General features: G+C 44.1%; 1 protein-coding gene across 1 annotated transcript in view; it reads left to right on the forward strand.

The window, feature by feature from the left end:
* Positions 1-11,860: 11,860 nt before the first annotated feature.
* LOC120065987 (anoctamin-3-like) overlaps positions 11,861-22,512 on the forward strand; it is a 109,227-nt gene continuing 98,575 nt past the window's right edge. The window contains exon 1 of the mRNA XM_039017026.1: positions 11,861-12,446. Coding sequence (XP_038872954.1) covers positions 11,861-12,446 — 586 coding nt within the window. The remainder of the gene's footprint in view (positions 12,447-22,512) is intronic.

Raw genomic sequence — 22,512 nt, forward strand, 5'->3', positions numbered from 1 at the left:
CAAGTCTGGTTCATCCTTGGGATCAATTTCCAAACGCCCGAAGGTACCACGTTCGTCTGTACAAACAATAGTACGCAAGTATAAACACCATGGGACCACGCAGCCGTCATACCGCTCAGGAAGGAGACGCATTCTGTCTCCAAGAGAGGAACGTACTTTGGTGCGAAAAGTGCAAATCAATCCCAGAACAACAGTAAAGGACCTTGTGAAGATGCTGGAGGAAACGGGTACAAAAGTATCTATATCCACAGTAAAACGAGTCCTATATCGACATAACCTGAAAGACCGCTCAACAAGGAAGAAGCCTCTGCTCCAAAACCGCCATAAAAAAGCCAGACTACCGCTTGCAACTGCACATGGGGACAAAGATCATACTTTTTGGAAAAATGTCCTCTGGTTTGATGATACAAAAATAGAACTGTTTGGCCATAATGACCATCATTATGTTTGGAGGAAGAAGGGGGAGGCTTACAAGCCAAAGAACACCATCCCAACCGTGAAGCACGGGGGTGGCAGCATCATGTTGTGGGTGTGCTTTGCTGCAGGAGGGACTGGTGCACTTCTCAAAATAGATGGCATCATGAGGATGGAAATTTATGTCAATATATTGAAGCAACATCTCAAGACATCAGTCAGGAAGTTAAAGCGTGGTCACAAATTTTAGTTTTATTGATTTTACCTTTTATTTAACTACGCAAGTCAGTTAAGAACAAATTCTTATTTTCAATGGCCTAGGAACAGGGGGTTAACTGCCTTGTTCAGGGGCAGAATGACAGATTTTCACCTTGTCAGCTCGGGGATTTGATCTTTCAACCTTTTGGTTACTAGTCCAATGCTCTAACCACTAGGCTACCTGCTGCAAATTGGTCTTCCAAATGGACAATGACCCCAAGCATACTTCCAAAGTTTTGGCAAAATGGCTTAAGGAAAACAAAGTCAAGGTAGAGTGGCCATCACAATGCCCTGACCTCAATCCCATAGAAAATTTGTGGGCAGAACTGAAAAAGCGTGTGCGAGCAAGGAGGCCTACAAACCTGACTCAGTTACACCTCCTCTGAATGGGAATGGGCCAAAATTCACCCAACTTATTGTGGGAAGCTTGTGGAAGGCTACCCAAAACGTTTGACCCAAGTTAAACAATTTAAAGGCAATGCTACCAAATACTAATTGAGTGTATGTACATTTCTGACCCACTGGGAATGTGATGAAAGAAATTAAAGCTGAAATAAATCATTCTCTCTACTATTATTCTGACATTTCACATTCTTAAAATAAAGTGGTGATCCAACTGACCTAAAACAGGTAATTTTTACTAGGATTAAATGTCAGGAATTGTGAAACTGAGTATAAATGTATTTGGCTAAAGTGTATGTAAACTTCCGACTTCAACTGTACATATTGAACTGAAGGTAGTGTCTCAAATGACCCCTAAAACCTTGGTACGTCTTTGTCCCCCAGATACTAAAGACAACATTGTCCTGAGAGTTTCTCCCACCACCAGTAACGAGTTGGAAAGAAGACTGCCTTTACAAGCATTGATCAGGCCCAGGAGTCATATTGTAGAGTAAGTATACATGTTAAATTATTGTATACAATTTAATATGTAATACTTTTAACCAGAGGAATTAACTAATTACAAATACACTCGTTACTGTAATTGAGTAGCTTTTCCAAGTACTTGTACTTTTAAAAGAAAAAATATTTTTAAAATAAATTTTACCCCCTTTTCTCCCCAATTTCCGTGGTATCCAATCGCTAGTATTTACTATCTTGTCTCATCGCTACAACTCCCGTACGGGCTCGGGAGAGACGAAGGTCGAAAGCCATGCGTCCTCCGAAGCACAACCCAACCAAGCCGCACTGCTTCTTAACACAGCGCGCCTCCAACCCGGAAGCCAGCCGCACCAATGTGTCGGAGGAAACACAGTGCACCTGGCCCCCTCGGTTAGCGCGCACTGCGTCCGGCCCGCCACAGGAGTCGCTGGAGCGCGATGAGACAAGGATATCCCTACCGGCCAAACCCTCCCTAACCCGGACGACGCTAGGCCAATTGTGCGTCGCCCCACGGACCTCCCGGTCGCGGCCGGCTGCGACAGAGCCTGGGCGCGAACCCAGAGACTCTGGTGGCGCAGCTAGCGCTGCGATGCAGTGCCCTAGACCACTGCGCCACCCGGGAGGCCCCTACTTGTACTTTTTTGAGTATTTTTCAGTCAGTAAATTTACGCCATCGGTCAAAAGTTTTAGAATACCTACTAAAGGGTTTTTCTTTATTTTTACTATTTTTCTACATTGTAGCATAATAGTGAATACGTCAAAACTATGAAATAACACATATGGAATCATGTAGTAACCAAAACAAGTGTTAAACAAATCATCAAAGTAGCCACCCTTTGCCTTGATGACAGCTTTGCACACTATTGGCATTCTCTCAACCAGATTCACCTGGAATGCTTTTCCAACAGTCTTGAAGAAGTTCCCACATGCTGAGAACTTGTTGGCTGCTTTTCTTTCACTCTGCGGTCCAACTCATCCCGAACCATCTCTATTGGGTTGAGGTCGGGTGATTGTGGAGGCCAGGTCATCTGATGCAGCACTCCATCACTCTTCTTCTTGGTCAATTAGCCCTTACACAGCCTGGAGGTGTGTTGGAGGTGTGTTGGGTCATTGTCCTGTTGAAAAACAACTGATAGTCCCACTAAGCGCAAACCAGATGGGATGGCGTATCGCTGCAGAATGTTGTGGTAGCCATGCTGGTTAAGTGTGCCTTGAATCTATATAAATCACAAGTGTCACCAGCAAAGCACCATCACACCACCTCCTCCATGCTTCATGGTGGTAACCACACATGCGGAGATCATCCGTTCACCTACTCTGTGTATCACAAAGACACGCGGTTGGGACCAAAAATATAAATATTTGGAGACATCCGACCAAAGGATATATTTCCACCGGTCTAATGTTCATAGCTTGTGTTTCTTGACCCAATTAAATCTCTTCTTATTGGTGTCCTTTAGTAGTGGTTTCTTTGCAACAATTCAACCATGAAGGCCTGATTCACACAGTCTCCTCTCAACAGTTGATGTTGAGATGTCTGTTACTTGAACTCTGAAGCATTTATTTGGGCTATAATCTGAGGCTGGTAACTCTAATGAATTTATCCTCTGCAGCAGAGGTAACTCTGGGTCTTCCATTCCTGTGACGGTCTTCATGAGAGCCAGTTTCATCATAGTGTTTTATGGTGTTTGCGACTTCACTTGAAGAAACTTTCAAAGTTCTTGAAATGTTCCATATTTACTGATCTTCATGTCTTAAAGTAATGATGGACTGTCATTTCTCTTTACTTATTTGAGCTGTTCTTGCCATAATATGGACTTGGTCGTTTACCAAATAGGTCTCTCTTCTATATACCACCCCTAGGTTGTCACAACACAACTGATTGGCTCAAATGCTTTAATTTGTGGGCTTTCTTTCCTTAACTTTTAAGAAGGCACACCTGTTAATTGAAATGCATTCCAGGTGACTACCTCATGAAGCTGGTTGAGTGTGTGCAAAGAGTGGCTACTTTGAAGAATCTCATATTTTTTTTCCTGTTGAAATTTTTTTTGTGTTATTAAAAGTAAAAATAAAGAAACCCTTGAATGAGTAGGTGTGTCCATATCCTATATTAAGAAAGAGAAGCTTAGGCCTAACTCCAGAGAGCGATACTGTATGCCAATGGCATGCTACAACACAGAAATGCATTTCGTTATGTCAGATGGCTTCTGCGTCTTCTATATAGATGTACAGAAGGTGTAATTTATACATTTTCGATTCAAATGTTTTGTATAAAGATGAGCATTATACCGTTTGATTTATAGGAGTAACTCTGGTCGACCTGAATTTCAACCGTCGGAGTCCATTGGCGCGTCGGAGGCACACTGCCTTCATATCGTAGGCCTGCAGTAGCTAAAGCTTTATAATAGCCGTATCAAATGTTTCTAAACTTTATTAGGGTAATATCAAAAGTAAGTCAAGCCGTTGTTAATAGGGGAAATACGAGCAGAAGAGCGAAATGTAAACCAAGGAAAAAATGCACTACCCTCCCCTGTGCCTAATAAAAAAATAACATAAACACAACGTTCCCCAAAGCAGAAATATAAGTTTGACAACCCTCCCCTCTTTTGGACCACCCCTCCCACCCAGTAAATGTAGGTACTTTGGGTGAGTTTCTCAAAAACGTAAAGATTAACTTTCAGCAATAATATCATCATGTTGATAGTTGTGGCCCGTTATTGAAAACCAGTGGAATGGTCAATCATCCGTTGGTAACCACAAAGGGACCCGTGTTACCCATCAGGTCTGTTACCCATCAGGTCTGTTACCCATCAGGTCTGTTACCCATCAGGTCTGTTACCCATCAGGTCTGTTTGCTGCAGTGCTTTGTTAATTGAGACTGGTCTTGAGAAAGGCCTCTGTTTAACGGGGAGGTTTGAGCATAGTCTCAACTATATCCCCTGGTCTTGAGAAAGGCCTCTGTTTAACGGGGAGGTTTGAGCATAGTCTCAACTATATCCCCTGGTCTTGAGAAAGGCCTCTGTTTAACGGGGAGGTTTGAGCATAGTCTCAACTATATCCCCTGGTCTTGAGAAAGGCCTCTGTTTTAACGGGGAGGTTTGAGCATAGTCTCAACTATATCCCCTGGTCTTGAGAAAGGCCTCTGTTTAACATGGAGGTTTGAGCATAGTCTCAACTATATCCCCTGGTCTTGAGAAAGGCCTCTGTTTTAACGGGGAGGTTTGAGCATAGTCTCAACTATATCCCCTGGTCTTGAGAAAGGCCTCTGTTTAACGGGGAGGTTTGAGCATAGTCTCAACTATATCCCCTGGTCTTGAGAAAGGCCTCTGTTTTAACGGGGAGGTTTGAGCATAGTCTCAACTATATCCCCTGGTCTTGAGAAAGGCCTCTGTTTAACATGGAGGTTTGAGCATAGTCTCAACTATACCCCCTGGTCTTGAGAAAGGCCTCTGTTTAACATGGAGGTTTGAGCATAGTCTCAACTATATCCCCTGGTCTTGAGAAAGGCCTCTGTGCTCAAACATCCACGTTAAACAGTCTCAACTATATCCCCTTATCTTGGTTTGTAACGTAACAAACTGTGGAAAAGGGTCTGAATGTACTGTATAGTATGAAGCCCAATAGGGCTTATATTATATATATATATGTGTTTCACTATGTAGCACTGCTCTTTATTCTTTTAATTTGTTATTTTCTGTCATCAGTTGATTTATAGGAATAAACTGAACAAATACTTCTGATATTGAGTTTGATTTTGTTATTTCATTTTATTGGGCCTTAACATTTCCACACACACACAAAAGCTGGAAACAATTTTTAAGCTATGAAAGTTTTTACTCTGGTAAAAAAAAACACATCATTCATTAAATTAAATTTATAAACCTTATTTTTAAATCACCAAAATTCAAAAAAGTCACACATACATCTTGTTGCAGGTTCATGGTCTCATTGAGAACTTGAAAGAAAAGCAAAAACCCGTACATTGCTCTTGCTAGTGTTACTGTTTTTTTATTAAACATAATTAGCAGTTGTCACAAGGTGCTTTACAATAACCTGCTCTAGACCCCAAAGAGCTAAAGCATTCTTCTTCTTCATGTACATACTATTAGAGGCAGGAGCTAAGACATTATGGTCCTATTTTAAGTTAAGTGGAAATGTGTCTCTTAAGAGGGTTTTGTTTGAATAACTTAATCAATATTCCAGGAAGTAAGTACCTGTACCGCTTTCCAATCAATCAGCTTATCGTACTGTCTACCAGCTCATCAATACATTCTCAACAGATTTCACAACATATTAAAGGAAGTACCGGTACTCGCTAAGCAAGCAACATGTCGCCTTTTACACATCCGTTTAACCACTGATATTTTGGTCGTAGGATCTGGACTAATAGCCATGATGGGGTAGACGTTCCTTTTTACTTGAACACGTTAATAACAAGGCACATCATTTACCGAACTTCACTTCGACGGCTAAGTCTTGATATAATCTAACTCCTCTCAGGAGCTCGAAACACCTGAATGCGTCATCATGTATGACTGATCAGTAGAGATGCACTGAGCCTACAGAAATACCCATTTTTAATCACAGAAATACCCATTTTAATCACAGAAAGAACACTGATAGCCAGACAGGCAAAACACTGACAGTCAGACTGTCTGTGCCCTTGAGTAAAATCACCCATTCTGTTTGCAACAAGGCCGTTACTGCAAGACAACATGGCTAACACATCAACTTTTTGGCCTAAATTTAAAAAACTACAGGTTTGGGTCCTATCCAATACAACAGTGTGAAACCCTCCTGTATTTTCAAGTACTGTGGTGGCAGCATCATGTTATGGGTATGCTTGTCACCGGCAGAGACTGGGGAGTTTGTCAGGATTTAAATAAATACGAAAGGAGCAAAGTCAAGGTAAAAAGTTAAAGGAAAACCTGCCTCAAGTCTTCTGAAAACCTAACCTTGGGATACAGTTTATTTTTCAGAGAGATATTTACACATTTTTATGCCAAAGATACACCCGAATGGCTTTCCAAGATGTGTTGAGTGATCCTGAATGGTCCAGTCTCCGTCCTGATTTTAAATCTGCTTTAAAAAAAAACGAGACGATGTTTGAATATTGCTTTCCATCGGCGATTCCAAATGTACTGAGTTTGAGCAATTTTGACAAAAACAATGGATTTTTGTTGCCCTAAGAGTTTGGTAAAATCTTCATAAAAATGATTCACAGCTGTAACCAAGTATTCACTCAGGGGGGGGTGGAGACTTATGGTGCTTCCACCAAGTATTCACTCAGGGGGGTGGAGACTTATGGTGCTTCCACCAAGTATTCACTCAGGGGGGTAGAGACTTATGGTGCTTCCACCAAGTATTCACTCAGGGGGGGTGGAGACTTATGGTGCTTCCACCAAGTATTCACTCAGGGGGGGTGGAGACTTATGGTGCTTCCACCAAGTATTCACTCAGGGGGGGTGGAGACTTATGGTGCTTCCACCAAGTATTCACTCAGGGGGGGTGGAGACTTATGGTGCTTCCACCAAGTATTCACTCAGGGGGGTGGAGACTTATGGTGCTTCCACCAAGTATTCACTCAGGGGGGTGGAGACTTATGGTGCTTCCACCAAGTATTCATTTAGGGGGGTGGAGACATACTCGATGCAATTCATCACCCCTTTAAAATGTAATACTTGGTGGAAGCATTCAAATCTAAAAATGATTACATTAAAAGTCATTTGAAAATGTTCTGTGACTTTTAATGTAATCCTTTTTAGATTTGAATTTTAAGGCAGAAAAATGTGTGAAGACTGTGCAAAGGGGTGTGAAGACTTTCACTAGCCAGATTCCGTCCCATACGTCCAGATTCCATCCCATACGTCCAGGTACATCCAGATTCCATCCCATACGTCCAGATTCCATCCCATATGTCCAGGTACATCCAGATTCCATCCCATATGTCCAGGTACATCCAGATTCCATCCCATACGTCCAGATTCCATCCCATACGTCCAGGTACATCCAGATTCCATCCCATACGTCCAGGTACATCCAGATTCCATCCCATACGTCCAGGTACATCTAGATTCCATCCCATACGTCCAGGTACATCTAGATTCCATCCCATACGTCCAGGTACATCCAGATTCCATCCCATATGTCCAGGTACATCCAGATTCCATCCCATGCGTCCAGGTACATCCAGATTCCATCCCATACGTCCAGGTACATCCAGATTCCATCCCATACGTCCAGGTACATCCAGATTCCATCCCATATGTCCAGGTACATCCAGATTCCATCCCATGCGTCCAGGTACATCCAGATTCCATCCCATGCGTCCAGGTACATCCAGATTCCATCCCATACGTCCAGGTACATCCAGATTCCATCCCATACGTCCAGGTACATCCAGATTCCATCCCATACGTCCAGGTACATCCAGATTCCATCCCATACGTCCAGGTACATCCAGATTCCATCCCATATGTCCAGGTACATCCAGATTCCAACCCATATGTCCAGGTACATCCAGATTCTATCCCATATGTCCAGGTACATCCAGATTCCATCCCATACGTCCAGGTACGTCCAGATTCCATCCCATATGTCCAGGTACGTCCAGATTCCATCCCATATGTCCAGGTACATCCAGATTCCATCCCATATGTCCAGGTACGTCCAGATTCCATCCCATACGTCCAGGTACGTCCAGATTCCATCCCATACGTCCAGGTACGTCCAGATTCCATCTCATACGTCCAGATTCCATCCCATATGTCCAGGTACATCCAGATTCCATCCCATATGTCCAGGTACATCCAGATTCCATCCCATACGTCCAGGTACATCCAGATTCCATCCCATACGTCCAGGTACATCCAGATTCCATCCCGTACGTCCAGGTACATCCAGATTCCATCCCATACTTCCAGGTACATCCAGATTCCATCCCATACGTCCAGGTACATCTAGATTCCATCCCATACGTCCAGGTACATCCAGATTCCATCCCATACGTCCAGGTACATCCAGATTCCATCTCATACGTCCAGGTACATCCAGATTCCATCTCATACGTCCAGGTACATCCAGATTCCATCCCATACGTCCAGGTACATCCAGATTCCATCCCATACATTCAGATACAGTTAGATCAGACTTCACGTGACCTAATATCTTGATTGATGGCATTTCCCCCCACAGTACTGCGGAGAGGTGTGTGTATGTGTGTTAACTGGTGAGTGTGCCTGTGTGATTGACTATTTAATTTGGGACTGAAATGACCTAACAAACTAGAACAGGAGCCAAGCACACAGACAAAGATTAAATCAATGCTTCTATTTAGGTCTGTGGCTGGAACTGGGAGACGGAATGCTATGTTGCCAGAGATGGTGATCTCTGAGGTGGCCTGGTTTGTCAAATCAAATTTATTTATATAGCCCTTCGTACATCAGCTGATATCTCAAAGTGCTGTACAGAAACCCAGCCTAAAACCCCAAACAGCAAGCAATGCAGGTGTAGAAGCGCGGTGGCTAGGAAAAACTCCCTAGAAAGGCCAAAACCTAGGAAGAAACCTAGAAAGGAACCAGGCTATGAGGGGTGGCCAGTCCTCTTCTGGCTGTGCCAGGTGGAGATTATAACAGAACATGGCCAAGATGTTCAAATGTTCATAAATGACCAGCAGGGTCAAATAATAATAATCACAGTGGTTGTCGAGGGTGCAACAGGTCAGCACCTCGGGAGTAAATGTTAGTTGGCTTTTCATAGCCGATCATTAAGAGTATCTCTACCGCTCCTGCTGTCTCTAGAGAGTTGAAAACAGCAGATCTGGGACAGGTAGCACGTCCGGTGAACAGGTCAGGGTTCCATAGCCTCACGCAAAACAGTTGAAACTCGAGCAGCAGCACGGCCAGGTGGACTGGGGACAGCAAGGAGTCATCATGCCAGGTAGTCCTGACGCATGGTCCTAGGGCTCAGGTCCTCCGAGAGAGAGAAAAAAAGAGAGAAAGAGAGAATTAGAGAGAGCATACTTAAATTCACACAGGACACCGGATAAGACAGGAGAAGTACTCCAGATATAACAAACTGACCCTTGCCCCCCGACACATAAACTACTGCAGCATAAATACTGGAGGCTGGGACAGGAGGGGTCAGGAGACACTGTGGCCTTATCCGATGATACCCCCGGACAGGGCCAAACAGGAAGGATATAACCCCACCCACTTTGCCAAAGCACAGCCCCCACACCACTAGAGGGATATCTTCAACCACCAACTTACCATCCTGAGACAAGGCCGAGTATAGCCCACAAAGATCTCCGCCACGGCACAAACCAAGGGGGGGGGGGGCCAACCCAGCTATAACGATGTGGCTTCTCAGTCTATTAGTATACTGTAAATCTTGTCTCCAAATTGTACCACTTATACTGCAATCACACGCCTTACAGCAACACCACCACCACCATCTTGATTAGCCGACCCAGGCAGTTTAGGAAGTAGTTATTAGAAGTGATCGTGGCTAATTGATTTAATTGTAAGCCTTCTAAATATTTGATCAGCGGGAAAGATTGCTGTACTTATTTATTCATGTATCCCATAAAGAGTTGCTTTTGGAAGCCTGATAAAAATCCAGGGCTCGTATTCACTAAGCTTTTAACAGTAGGAGTGCTGATCTAGGATCAGGTCCCCCCCCTTGTCCGTATAATGACGAGCTAAAAGGAAGAACTGATCCTAGATCACCACTACTACTCTGATATGCTTTGGGACTCCGCACCCTGATAAAACCAGGGCCTCCATTAAGTGTCAAGGATCAGCAGTCTGTTATCAGCTTGCTGAGGAATCTTAAACAGGTGGTTTAAAAATGGATGAGGTCCAGCTGAGGAATCTTAAACAGGTGGTTTTAAAATGGATGAGGTCCAGCTGAGGAATCTTAAACAGGTGGTTTTAAAATGGATGAGGTCCAGCTGAGGAATCTTAAACAGGTGGTTTTAAAAATGGATGAGGCCCAGCTGAGGAATCTTAAACAGGTGGTTTTAAAATGGATGAGGCCCAGCTGAGGAATCTTAAACAGGTGGTTTTAAAATGGATGAGGCCCAGCTGAGGAATCTTAAACAGGTGGTTTTAAAATGGATGAGGTCCAGCTGAGGAATCTTAAACAGGTGGTTTTAAAATGGATGAGGTCCAGCTGAGGAATCTTAAACAGGTGGTTTAAAAATGGATGAGGCCCAGCTGAGGAATCTTAAACAGGTGGTTTTAAAATGGATGAGGTCCAGCTGAGGAATCTTAAACAGATGGTTTTAAAATGGATGAGGTCCAGCTGAGGAATCTTAAACAGATGGTTTTAAAATGGATGAGGTCCAGCTGAGGAATCTTAAACAGATGGTTTTAAAATGGATGAGGTCCAGCTGAGGAATCTTAAACAGGTGGTTTTAAAATGGATGAGGCCCAGCTGAGGAATCTTAAACAGGTGGTTTTAAAAATGGATGAGGCCCAGCTGAGGAATCTTAAACAGGTGGTTTTAAAAATGGATGAGGCCCAGCTGAGGAATCTTAAACAGGTGGTTTAAAAATGGATGAGGCCCAGCTGAGGAATCTTAAACAGGTGGTTTTAAAATGGATGAGGTCCAGCTGAGGAATCTTAAACAGATGGTTTTAAAATGGATGAGGCCCAGCTGAGGAATCTTAAACAGGTGGTTTTAAAATGGATGAGGTCCAGCTGAGGAATCTTAAACAGGTGGTTTAAAAATGGATGAGGCCCAGCTGAGGAATCTTAAACAGGTGGTTTTAAAATGGATGAGGTCCAGCTGAGGAATCTTAAACAGGTGGTTTTAAAATGGATGAGGTCCAGCTGAGGAATCTTAAACAGGTGGTTTAAAAATGGATGAGGCCCAGCTGAGGAATCTTAAACAGGTGGTTTTAAAAATGGATGAGGTCCAGCTGAGGAATCTTAAACAGATGGTTTTAAAATGGATGAGGCCCAGCTGAGGAATCTTAAACAGGTGGTTTAAAAATGGATGAGGCCCAGCTGAGGAATCTTAAACAGGTGGTTTAAAAATGGATGAGGCCCAGCTGAGGAATCTTAAACAGATGGTTTTAAAATGGATGAGGCCCAGCTGAGGAATCTTAAACAGATGGTTTTAAAAATGGATGAGGCCCAGCTGAGGAATCTTAAACAGGTGGTTTAAAAATGGATGAGGTCCAGCCCAGCTGCCAGCAACATGAGAGGGAGAGAAAAGACCAGGGCAGCATTATTCTGATCTACTAACTGTTTGACTTTCCAAATATATTCGATTGTTGATTGGTTGTTTTTATACTGACATGGACGTGGGTTGTGACTCCTCCCTTTCAGGGTCATGTCTTCAGGGGAGTCAGCAGCCCCTGCTGGAAGAGGACGCAGACCCAGGCTCCATAAGGACCAGGAGAGGCAGGCAGAATGTCCTGCCCCAGACCCTGCTGGAGGAGGACGCAGACCCAGGCTCCATCAGGACCAGGAGAGGCAGGCAGAATGTCCTGCCCCAGACCCTGCTGGAGGAGGACGCAGACCCAGGCTCCATAAGGACCAGGAGAGGCAGGCAGAATGTCCTGCCCCAGACCCTGCTGGAGGAGGACGCAGACCCAGGCTCCATAAGGACCAGGAGAGGCAGGCAGAATGTCCTGCCCCAGACCCTGCTGGAGGAGGACGCAGACCCAGGCTCCATAAGGACCAGGAGAGGCAGGCAGAATGTCCTGCCCCAGACCCTGCTGGAAGAGGACGCAGACCCAGGCTCCATAAGGACCAGGAGAGGCAGGCAGAATGTCCTGCCCCAGAACCTGCCTCGACACTGTCTGAGCAACTCCTCGTACTGGAGATCCTCCCTGGCTAGCAGCCTTCACACTGGAGACACTGAGACAGATCACGACTCTGGTGAGTGAGATCTATGACAGCAAGTCTTTAACATAAACCTCTCTCTGTAGTCAACACATATAGTCAAAGTACAAGTTAACATTGTACAGAGACAGGTTCTGTTGAGTGAGTTGCGTAGGTACTCACAGGTGAACACAGTACTCATAGTTTAACTCCTAGATTAAATGGGTTAACACAGTACTCATGGGTTAACACAGAACCCATGAGTACTGTGTTAACCCATGAGTACTGTGTTAACCCATGAGTAAACACAGTACTCATGGGTTAACACAGTACTCATGGGTTAACACAGTACTCATGGGTTAACACAGTACTCATGGGTTAACACAGTACTCATGGGTTAACACAGTACTCATGGGTTAACACAGTACTCACGGGTTAACACAGTACTCATGGGTTAACACAGGACTCACGGGGTTAACGCAGGACTCACGGGGTTAACACAGGACTCCTGCGTTAAGTCTGATGACAGTGAGACTGTGTGTGTTTGCGCATGCATAGAATCAACCCTATAGACAGAAGTCCCCTCAGCAGCTTTAGCCTCCTGTTTGGTCTAGCTGTCTAAAAGGGCATTTATTGCGAAATGATCTGTCATCCTGTTCCATGTTTTCTCTGAGCTGCTGGTAAAATAACCACATCAGCAAATTACTGCTGTGTCGGTAGCTGCTGCTGAGTGTATGAAGGAGGTAGGACGTCGACTGTAACGTATTTAAAACTCCTGATTATGCTGTGTGTGTGTTCATCATGAGTGATGCTGTGATTCATGCTTTTGAGGGAAAATGTACTGAAACAGTGAGCGATGTTTTGAGATCAATAGACTGGAAGTAAGTGGACAGATTCTGCAGTAATACATCCAACAGAGACACACTACGTGGTCGTTTACCAATTGAACAAAGCTTAAACATTTTAGTACATTTGTTTTTCATCAATTAAAAGTTACTTTGTATAAGTTATTTTGATTAGATTGATACTGTTATTTTGCCCCATGGTCACATTTGGGTTCTCTCCCATGTGGGTTCTCTCCCATGTGGGTTCTCTCCCATGTGGGTTCTCTCCCATGTGGGTTCTCTCCCATGTGGGTTCTCTCCCATGTGGGTTCTCTCCCATGTGGGTTCTCTCCCATGTGGGTTCTCTCCCATGTGGGTTCTCTCCCATTTGGGTTGTTCTCTCCCATGTGGGTTGTTCTCTCCCATGTGGGTTGTTCTTTCCCATTTGGGTTGTTCTCTCCCATGTGGGTTGTTCTCTCCCATGTGGGTTGTTCTCTCCCATGTGGGTTGTTCTCTCCCATTTGGGTTGTACTCTCCCATGTGGGTTGTTCTCTCCCATTTGGGTTGTTCTCTCCCATGTGGGTTGTTCTCTCCCATGTGGGTTGTTCTCTCCCATGTGGGTTGTTCTCTCCCATGTGGGTTGTTCTCTCCCATTTGGGTTGTTCTTTCCCATTTGGGTTGTTCTCTCCCATTTGGGTTGTTCTCTCCCATTTGGGTTGTTCTCTCCCATTTGGGTTGTTCTCTCCCATGTGGGTTCTCTCCCATTTGGGTTGTTCTCTCCCATTTGGGTTGTTCTTTCCCATTTGGGTTGTTCTTTCCCATTTGGGTTGTTCTCTCCCATGTGGGTTGTTCTCTCCCATGTGGGTTGTTCTCTCCCATGTGGGTTGTTCTCTCCCATGTGGGTTGTTCTCTCCCATGTGGGTTGTTCTCTCCCATGTGGGTTGTTCTCTCCCATGTGGGTTGTTCTCTCCCATGTGGGTTGTTCTCTCCCATGTGGGTTGTTCTCTCCCATGTGGGTTGTTCTCTCCCATGTGGGTTGTTCTCTCCCATTTGGGTTGTTCTCTCCCATTTGGGTTGTTCTCTCCCATGTGGTGGGTTGTTCTCTCCCATGTGGTGGGTTGTTCTCTCCCATGTGGTGGGTTGTTCTCTCCCATGTGGTGGGTTGTTCTCTCCCATGTGGTGGGTTGTTCTCTCCCATGTGGTGGGTTGTTCTCTCCCATGTGGTGGGTTGTTCTCTCCCATGTGGTGGGTTGTTCTCTCCCATGTGGTGGGTTGTTCTCTCCCATGTGGTGGGTTGTTCTCTCCCATGTGGTGGGTTGTTCTCTCCCATGTGGTGGGTTGTTCTCTCCCATGTGGTGGGTTGTTCTCTCCCATGTGGTGGGTTGTTCTCTCCCATGTGGTGGGTTGTTCTCTCCCATGTGGTGGGTTGTTCTCTCCCATGTGGTGGGTTGTTCTCTCCCATGTGGTGGGTTGTTCTCTCCCATGTGGTGGGTTGTTCTCCCATGTGGTGGGTTGTTCTCTCCCATGTGGTGGGTTGTTCTCTCCCATGTGGGTTGATCTCTCCCATGTGGGTTGTTCTCTCCCATGTGGTGGGTTGTTCTCTCCCATGTGGTGGGTTGTTCTCTCCCATGTGGTGGGTTGTTCTCTCCCATGTGGTGGGTTGTTCTCTCCCATGTGGTGGGTTGTTCTCTCCCATGTGGTGGGTTGTTCTCTCCCATGTGGTGGGTTGTTCTCTCCCATGTGGTGGGTTGTTCTCTCCCATGTGGTGGGTTGTTCTCTCCCATGTGGTGGGTTGTTCTCTCCCATGTGGTGGGTTGTTCTCTCCCATTTGGGTTCTCTCCTAAGTTAGCAGGGAACCCACATGCGACCAGGGGAAATGACCACTTATGAAAGCCTGTCACCCAAAGATTGTAAATTATAAGTAGCCTAAAGAGGTTTCCCAAGTGGTTAGAGCGTTGGGCCAGTAACCGAAAGGTTGCTGGATCGAATCCCTGAGATGACAAGGTAAAAATCTGTCATTCTGCCCCCGAGCAAGGCAGTTAACTCACTGTTCCCCGGGCGCCGATGATGTGGATGTCGATTAAGGCAGCCCCCACGCACCTCTCTGATTCAGAGGGGTTGGGTTAAATGTAGAAGACACATTTCAGTTGAAGGCATTCAGTTGTACAACTGACTAGGTATCCCCTTTATCCCTTTCTAAGGCACTTTATCTCAGTGCTAGAGGCGTCACTACAGACCCTGGTTTGATCTTGGGCTGTATCACAACCGGCCATGATTGGGAGTCCCATAGGGCGGCGCACAATTGGCCCAGCGTCATCCGGGGATAGGGAAGGGTTTGGCCGGGGTAGGCCGTCATTGTAAAATAAGAATTTGTTCTTAACTGACTTTCCTAGTTAAATAAAGGTTCAAATAAAAATAAATGACAGTTATTATTCAGTTTACCACAGTCACCACAAGGTGGCAGTGTTCCTTTACATAAAAAAAGGCTACAGTAGCTCTCTCCGCAGAGATGTAATCCTGACCTACATCAGATCTAAACATTAACACACAGAAATGGAGGAGATACATATTTAAACAGCTACTTCATTATTTATTCATTGACCCAGAAGCAGAGAGGGAGAGACTCTGAGGGAGAGACAGTGGGGAAGAGGGATGAGACAGTGGGGAAGAGGGATGAGACAGTGGGGAAGAGGGATGAGACAGTGGGGAAGAGGGATGAGACAGTGGGGAAGAGGGATGAGACAGTGGGGAAGAGGGATGAGACAGTGGGGAAGAGGGATGAGACAGTGGGGAAGAGGGATGAGACGGTGGGAAGAGGGATGAGACGGTGGGAAGAGGGATGAGACGGTGGGAAGAGGGATGAGACGGTGGGAAGAGGGATGAGACGGTGGGAAGAGGGATGAGACGGTGGGAAGAGGGATGAGACGGTGGGAAGAGGGATGAGACGGTGGGAAGAGGGATGAGACGGTGGGAAGAGGGATGAGACGGTGGGGAAGAGGGATGAGACGGTGGGGAAGAGGGATGAGACGGTGGGAAGAGGGATGAGACAGTGGGAAGAGGGAGATACAGAGGGAAGAGGGAGAGATAGAGAGCAAAAAACAGATGGAAGAGGCCTGCTGAACTGTGAGGAGACCAGATGGTATTTCTCTCTGGGACTAGAGACTACAGACCACTATCCAAACCACAGACAAGTATTTAATGCAGTGCCTGCTGTAGCCTACAGACCTGCTAGTTGACCAATCACAAAAGTGTTATCAATTCAATTGAATCATACATATCCTCTCTGTCCATTGTTCCATTGTGTGTAGTAAAACCTTTTAGGGTCTATATCCACTCTGTCCATTGTGTGTAGTAAAACCTTTTAGGGTCTATATCCACTCTGTCCATTGTGTGTAGTAAAACCTTTTAGGGTCTATATCCTCTCTGTCCATTGTGTGTAGTAAAACCTTTTAGGGTCTATATCCTCTCTGTCCATTGTGTGTAGTAAAACCTTTTAGGGTCTATATCCTCTCTGTCCATTGTGTGTAGTAAAACCTTTTAGGGTCTATATCCTCTCTGTCCATTGTGTGTAGTAAAACCTTTTAGGGTCTATATCCTCTCTGTCCATTGTGTGTAGTAAAACCTTTTAGGGTCTATATCCTCTCTGTCCATTGTGTGTAGTAAAACTTTTTAGGGTCTATATCCTCTCTGTCCATTGTGTGTAGTAAAACCTTTTAGGGTCTATATCCTCTCTGTCCATTGTGTGTAGTAAAACATTTTAGGGTCTATATCCTCTCTGTCCATTATGAGTAGCAAAACATCTTAAAAATATCCTAAGATAACAAGCCGATTGACCGATTTGTAATAATCAGTGAATGGAGGCAGACTGGACTTGTGATTGGCTGCTGCTGGCCCGTTGACATTGAAAATCTGACCAATGACCTTGGCTGGCAGACAGAACGACCGTTAGTTCCATTGTCGCCTAGAAGGAATATGATTGGGTAGAACCCGGACTATTCTGTTGTATTATAAGTGTTGTTTTTGTCCTCTAAAGCAGGAATCTTATTCTGTCTGTTTATCCGTTATTATTGTCTTCTGCGTTGAAGGATGTGATGATGAAATGAGCGTGAAACCGTATGAATTAGAGAGAAAATATTTAGAGGAAAGATAGCTTACGGTTGTCCTTGTATGGTTTGCAATGGACTCAATGAAGGAACATGTGAACATCAGGAGATACTGTAACTTACTTGTAGGGTTATGTTGTATATGAGAATGTTGTATATGAGAAATATCTGCTGTTCGATTACCGAAGTCATGAAAGTATGCTCACTTTAGGCAATTTAAAAAAAATGGCCGCCAATTTAATAGTAAATCTATCCCCTTTCTCTACGAAGTTCTGTGGCGTCTTCTGTAATTTCATACGACAATGTTTCTGATTCTACATTTATGAGACTTTTAGGGCGGAATGTTATTTAAAATAAGGGTTACATGAAGAAAATCTGTCCTCCTTTTGAAATGAAAATGGATGGACCTCCCTTCAGCAAAATATATTTTACCTAAACCCTCCCTGAACACAAGAAATAAAAAAAGTGAGCCTCCCCTATATCCCCAAAATAAAAATTTAAACACAACATGGATAGCAGAGAACATCTTTACCGTTTACCGTCACTTCTTGGACAGACAAGAGACTTTTGATATGTAGTTTTATAAACTGTTCTTCATCCTGTCAGCATTAGATGGCAACTCAGGAGTTTGAGCTCCACACAGCTGTGGGCCAGAAGGCTGTGGGTTCACAGACCACCGTGGACAAGAGTAGTGGTGGAAAGATCTCTTTTATAGTAAAAGCATCGCATTAATTTATCATCGTATTTGCAATTCTACGTCATTTTATATATTAACAGAATGTTTTTAATACCACACAAATGACAACGTAAGAAAGATAGTCCTATGTGTTGATCTGATCATATTTCTCCAATGCTAAAGCAGGATGTGGTGTTTACAACTAAACTGATCCTGTTTGCAAATAATTAATTATTCAACGTCATTAGGAATCTCAGTATGTATGGTACTTTCAAAAGTTAGACCTCCCTTTCCACCCCAGACAGTAGGCCTACCTTTCCACCCCAGGCGGTAGGCCTACCTTTCCACCCCAGGCGGTAGGCCCTACCTTTCCACCCCAGGCGGTAGGCCCTACCTTTCCACCCCAGGCGGTAGGCCCTACCTTTCCACCCCAGGCGGTAGGCCCTACCTTTCCACCCCAGGCGGTAGGCCCTACCTTTCCACCCCAGGCGGTAGGCCCTACCTTTCCACCCCAGGCGGTAGGCCCTACCTTTCCACCCCAGGCGGTAGGCCCTACCTTTCCACCCCAGGCGGTAGGCCCTACCTTTCCACCCCAGGCGGTAGGGCCTACCTTTCCACCCCAGGCGGTAGGGCCTACCTTTCCACCCCAGGCGGTAGGCCCTACCTTTCCACCCCAGGCGGTAGGCCCTACCTTTCCACCCCAGGCGGTAGGCCCTACCTTTCCACCCCAGGCGGTAGGCCCTACCTTTCCACCCCAACACAGAAAAATGGAATCTTTAACTGCTGGAAACTGTTCCTCCGTGGCTTAACCCAATGACAGAATGTTTCCCCTAAAAGCTGTCTGGGTTTAAACATATTCTATTGTACAGAAAGTGAATCGCTTAATCAATTGATAGTGACAGAATTAGATTACTTCCCAAGCAAAGTAAACAAACAAAAACATTTTTGTCTCCTCGGCTATAGAAGGTTGTAGCTCAGCCTCCAAATGTTAGACACGAAACTGTCACGCCCTAATCTGTTTCACCTGTTCCTGTGATTGTCTCCACCCCCTCCAGGTGTCGCTTATTTTCCCCAGTGTATTTATCCCTGTGTTTCCTGTCTCTCTGTGCCAGTTCATCTTGTATGTTTAGTCAAGTCAACCAGTGTGGTTTTCCCCCGTACTCCTTTTCTATTCTCTTTTTGATAGTCTTCTCGGTTTTGACCCCTGCCTGACTCTGGACTACTTTCCCGCCTGTCTGATCATCCTGCCTGCCCTGACCTTGATCTTGCCTGACCTTCGGTACCTTTTGGACTCTGAACTGGTTTTGACCCTTTTTGCATGTCCATGACTATTCTCTTGCCTTACATTATTGGATTAATAAATATTGTAAGACTCCAACCATCTGCCTCCTGTGTCTGCATCTGGGTCTCGCCTTGTGTCATGATAGAAACAATGATATGCATTTGAGGCATGTCTTTCCAAGGTATTTTACAGCTTGTTTCTAGCATAAAGCATTTATAGATCACTTTATATAATCAGATCTGTTTTATTTTCTTAAATCTTTTAATCTAACAATGGGAAGGGTCTGTGCTTTTTGGCATTGTCTTTAAGGTACAGTTGAAGTCGGAAGTTTACATAAACTTAGGTTGGAGTCATTAAAACTAGTTTTTCAACCACTCCACAAATTTCTTGTTAACAAACTATAGTTTTGGCAAGTTGGTTAGGACATCTACTTTGTTCACGAAACAAGTAATTTTTCTAACAATTGTTTACAGACAGATTATTTCACTTATAATTCACTGTATCACAATTCCAGTGGGTCAGAAGTTTACATACACTAAGTTGACTGTGCCTTTAAACAGCTTGGAAAATTCCAGAAAATGATGTCATGGCTTTACAAGCTTCTGATAGGCTAATTGACATAATTTGAGTCAATTGGAGGTGTACCTGTGGATGTATTTCAAATCCTACCTTCAAACTCAGTGCCTCTTTGCTTGACATCATGGGAAAATCAAAAGAAATCAGCCAAGACCTCGGAAAAACAATTGTAGACCTCCACAAGTCTGGTTCATCCTTTGGAGCAATTTCCAAACGCCTGAAGGTACCATGTTCATCTGTACAAACAATAGTAAGCAAGTATAAACACCATGGGACCACGCAGCCGTCATACCGCTCAGGAAGAAGACGCGTTCTGTCTCCTAGAGATGAACGTACTTTGGTGTGAAAAGTGCAAATCAATCCCAGAACAGCAGCAAAGGACCCTGTGAAGATGCTGGAGAAAACAGGTACAAAAGTATCTATATCCAGAGTAAAACGAGTTCTATATCGACATAATCTGAAAGGCCGCTCAGCAAGGAAGAAGCCACTGCTCCAAAACCGCCATAAAAAAGCCAGACTACAGTTTGTAACTGCACATGGGGACAAAGATTGTACTTTTTGGAGAAATGTCCTCTGGTCTGATGAAACAAAAATAGAACTGTTTGGCCATAATGGCCATTGTTATGTTAGGAGGAAAGGGGGGATGCTTGCAAGCCGAAGAACACCATCCCAACCGTGAAGCACGGGGGTGGCGGCATCATGTTGTGTGGGTGCTTTGCTGCAGGAGGGACTGGTGCACTTCACAAAACAGATGACATCATGAGGAAGGAAAATTATGTGGATATATTGAAGCAACATCTCAAGACATCAGTCAGGAAGTTAAAGCTTGGTCACAAATGGGTCTTCCAAATGGACAATGACCCCAAGCATACTTCCTAAATTGTGGCAAAATGGCTTAAGTCAAGGTATTGGAGTGGCCATCACAAAGCCCTGACCTCAATCCATGGAAAATTTGTGGGCAGAACTGAAAAAGCATGTGCGAGCAAGGAAACCTACAACCCTGACTCAGTTACACCAGCTCTGTCAGGAGGAATGGGCCAAAATTCACCCAACTTATTGTGGGAAGCTTGTGGAAGGCTACCCAAAACGTTTGACCCAAGTTAAACAATTTAAAAGGCAATGCTACCGAATACGAATTGAGTGTATGTAAACTTCTGACCCACTGGGAATGTGATGAAAGAAATAAAAGCTGAAATAAATCATTCTCTCTACTATTAGTCTGACATTTCACATTCTTAAAATAAAGTGGTGATCCTAACTGACCTAAGACAGGTCATTTTTACTAGGATTAAATGTCAGGAATTGTGAAAAACTGAGTTTAAATGTATTTGGCTAAGGTGTATGTAAACCTCCGACTTCAACTGTAGGTCTATAGCATACCTTCTGATAACCCCTCAATTTGAGTCCTGATTTTAACTTAACAGTGACGAAGTGAAACCATGTTTTTAGAAATATTTCCAAATGTAATGAAAATGAAAAACACATCTAATTTACATAAGTATTCACACCCCTGAGTTAACCAGAAAGACTCTAAGCTGTAATCACTGTCTAATGTGATTCTAACATGTATTAAGTCTCTAAGAGCTTTGCTCACCTGGATTGTACAATATTTGCCCTTTTAATCTTTTTTTTTTTAAATGTCAAGCTCTATCAAATTGGTTGTTGATAATTGCTAGACAACCATTTTCAAGTCTTGCCGTAGATTTTCAAGCAGATTTAAGTCTAAACTGTAACTCGGCCACTCAGAAACATACTGTCTTCTTGGTAAGCAAATCTAGTGTCGATTTGGCCTTGAGTTTTAGGTTATTGTCCTGCTGAAAGGTGAATTAATCTCCCAGTGTCTAGTGGATAGCAGACTGAACCAGGTTTTTCTCTAGGATTTTGCCTGTACTTAGTTCCATTCTGTTTCTTTTTTATCCTGAAAAGCTCCCCAGTTCTTAACAATTACAAGCATACCCATAACATGATGCAGCGACCACTATGCTTGAAAATATGGAGAGTGGTACTCAGTAATGTGTTGTATTGGATTTGCCCCAAACATAACACTTTGTATTCAGCATCAAAAGCCAATTGCTTTGCCAAATTTTTTGCAGTATTACTTTAGTGCCTTGTTGCAAACAGGATGCATGTTCACAAATATTTTTATTCTGTAAAGGTTTCCTCCTTTTTACTCTGTCAATTCGGTTAGTATTATGGAGTCCCCCCGGACTAGGTTAGACCCTCCCCCCGGACTAGGTTAGACTCTCCCCCCGGACTAGGTTAGACCCTCCCCCCGGACTAGGTTAGACCCTCCCCCCGGACTAGGTTAAAAAAATAAATGCTAAACCTTGACGGAAATTGAAATTTTCATCCAGGTTCCCATTCTGTCCATTTTCATCCATCCCTTGTTATGAATTATTAGAGTAACAATTTAGAGCAGCTGTTTTTTTTTTACCTTACTCAGGATGTGAACTCCATCAGATATCACAGTGTGATGCCAAAGCTCTTCCTCTATCCGGTGTTTTATTTTTATACAAACCAGGAGTCTCTCCTGTACACGTAGAATAAACATCGGTCTAGGTATCTAGAATATAGATTCATAGAATCTAGTCCTTGAGAATGAATAGAATCTAATCTATGATCATGAATATAATGATATAATCCATGAGAAGGAATAGAATCA

The sequence above is a fragment of the Salvelinus namaycush genome, chromosome 21 (assembly GCF_016432855.1).
Source record: "Salvelinus namaycush isolate Seneca chromosome 21, SaNama_1.0, whole genome shotgun sequence".
NCBI lineage: Eukaryota > Metazoa > Chordata > Actinopteri > Salmoniformes > Salmonidae > Salvelinus > Salvelinus namaycush.